The following is a 2,070-nucleotide window of genomic DNA, read 5'->3' as shown; positions in this document are numbered from 1 at the left end:
GGGGGGGGGCGGGTTCTCCCGCCAACTGGAATACAGCACATCCTCACAGCTCAGGGCAGAGATGAGGGTTATGTACTCAGAAGAGAATAAACAAAAGCCAGCTCTGAGTCATATGAGAGAAAACCATACAACCAGATGCACGTTGGTTGGACACACTGGAGTTCCTGCATATTCATTCATTCAATCATTCATTTCTATTCATTCAATCATTCATTCATTCCTAGTCAGTGAATCATTCTCTCATCCATTCCACCAATCATTCATTCCTATTGAGTCATTCATTCATTCAATCATTTGTCCATTCAATCAATCATTCATTCATTCAATCACTCATCCCGTCATCATTCATTCATCAGCAGTGGGGACTAAGTCTTCCAAGCCCTGGGCCAGGCGCTGAGGGACACGACACACGGGTAAAGCCCGTGCCTGTGTAGTGCAGAGTCCTCTGAGGCACATGAGGCACCGGTGCCTCCATGGGGACAAGATCAGTGAGCAGGAGGGTGGAGCAGAGACGGAAGAGCGGTGGCCGTCCACGCTGAGTCGTGGACACGGGGAAGGACAGCCCCCGCCTGGGCAGCCCTGTCAGTGGACAGAGGTCAGCATGGACTGGTCACCGACAGCCCCAGCCAGACTGAGACGGGTGTCAGCGGTCCCTCTATCAAGGCCGATGTCACACTGAAAAGTCTAGTCACTCATTACGGACACGGCCCCCAAAGAGGAAGCACGCCTGGGGTCCGACACCTGGCTCGCTTAGAGGATGGGCGGAGGACAACCTATAAAGACTCTAACAGGTGACATCAATGGCAGCTGTCACCGTTAGCTAGATCTCAGAGGGCCTTAAAGTCCCCTTTGAAGTGGTCATTTTAAGGATTACAATGTTTTGTTTTGTTTTGAGAGCGGAAAGGAGGGGGCGAGTCAGAGAGAGAGAGAGAAACATCGATGTGAGAGATACTTCTATTGGTTGCTTCGCACATGAGCCCCAACCAGGGCCGGGGATCGAGCCTGCCACCCAGATATGTGCCCTTGACCGGAATCGAACTTGGGACCTTTCAGTCCGCAGGCTGATGCTCTACCCACTGAGCCAAACCTGCCAGGGCAAGGATTATGACGATTTAACCAAAATCTCCGGCTTGTACGTGGCAAAGCCAGAGAGAAGGATGGAGAGGAGACTCGACGGGGACTCCAAGGGAAGCCCGGGTTTTGCACATGTGAATTCCAGCAGGGCATACACTGCCCAGGCCTAGCCCGTGTTCCTACAAGGCTAAGCACAGCAGGTTCAGAAGTTCGCACTCGGCGGCGCCGTACTGTGACCTCCTCGGGAATAGAGGTTTGGGCGATCGCCGACCTCATCGAAACCCCTCTAGGGGTCCCTGTGAACCTCGCAGTCTATTCCGATGCCCAAAGAATGGGTCAATCTGAAGCCTACGAGCAGCCGGTATACCCGGGGAGGGGAGAGAGGAAATGGCAGGTGGTGGGGGGCGGCGGGGAGAAGGAGAAGGAAGAGGAGGGAGGGAGGGGAGAAGGAAAATGTGCTTGTCCAGCAGCAAGGGCTGGTGGTAGCGTTGCTATTTGACCGGGAAGCAAAGCCTGCTGCTGCCAGGGCTCAGCCCGGTCACACCTCACCCAGGACGCACAGGGAAAACCATCCGTGGGCACGAGAACAAACCAGTAAGCTCTGTCTCATGACAATCACGTTAACTCAGGGGGGTTCCCCCGACTCCGGCACTGGTGGTGGTGGCCGAGAGGCTCAGAAACAAATGCGCCCCACAGTCACCTCGGGGTCCCCCCGTGGTCCCTCCCCTGGCCTAACATTTCCTATCTTCCTTATTAACCGTCTGTCTGGACGCCTCCTGCCATAAGAACTGTTAACACTTTTCTGGAAAAATAAGCAGAATAAAGTCAAATGATTCATTCCTACAAGAAAAGAGGCGACGGAAAAGGCACGAAGTATCGAAGGGGATGTAGCAGCCCCTTCGATTATTATTTTAACTCGAAACTTACCGACGGTGTCGCACGGTTCGTCTTTGTGCACGCAGAAATCTGTCCTACAAAGAAAACGGAGCAGTCAGG

The 2,070-nt window shown here is 53.5% G+C and overlaps 1 protein-coding gene across 1 annotated transcript in view; it reads right to left on the bottom strand.

The window, feature by feature from the left end:
- The window catches only part of ADAMTS17 (ADAM metallopeptidase with thrombospondin type 1 motif, 17), a 92,038-nt gene that overhangs the window by 62,994 nt on the left and 26,974 nt on the right, over positions 1 to 2,070 (bottom strand). The window contains 1 exon segment of the mRNA XM_014543573.1: positions 2,002 to 2,045. Within this exon segment, the coding sequence (XP_014399059.1) occupies positions 2,002 to 2,045 (44 nt within the window).

This window comes from Myotis brandtii, unplaced genomic scaffold (genome assembly GCF_000412655.1).
Source record: "Myotis brandtii unplaced genomic scaffold, ASM41265v1 scaffold329, whole genome shotgun sequence".
NCBI lineage: Eukaryota > Metazoa > Chordata > Mammalia > Chiroptera > Vespertilionidae > Myotis > Myotis brandtii.
This window is presented reverse-complemented; position numbering and strand designations above follow the sequence as displayed.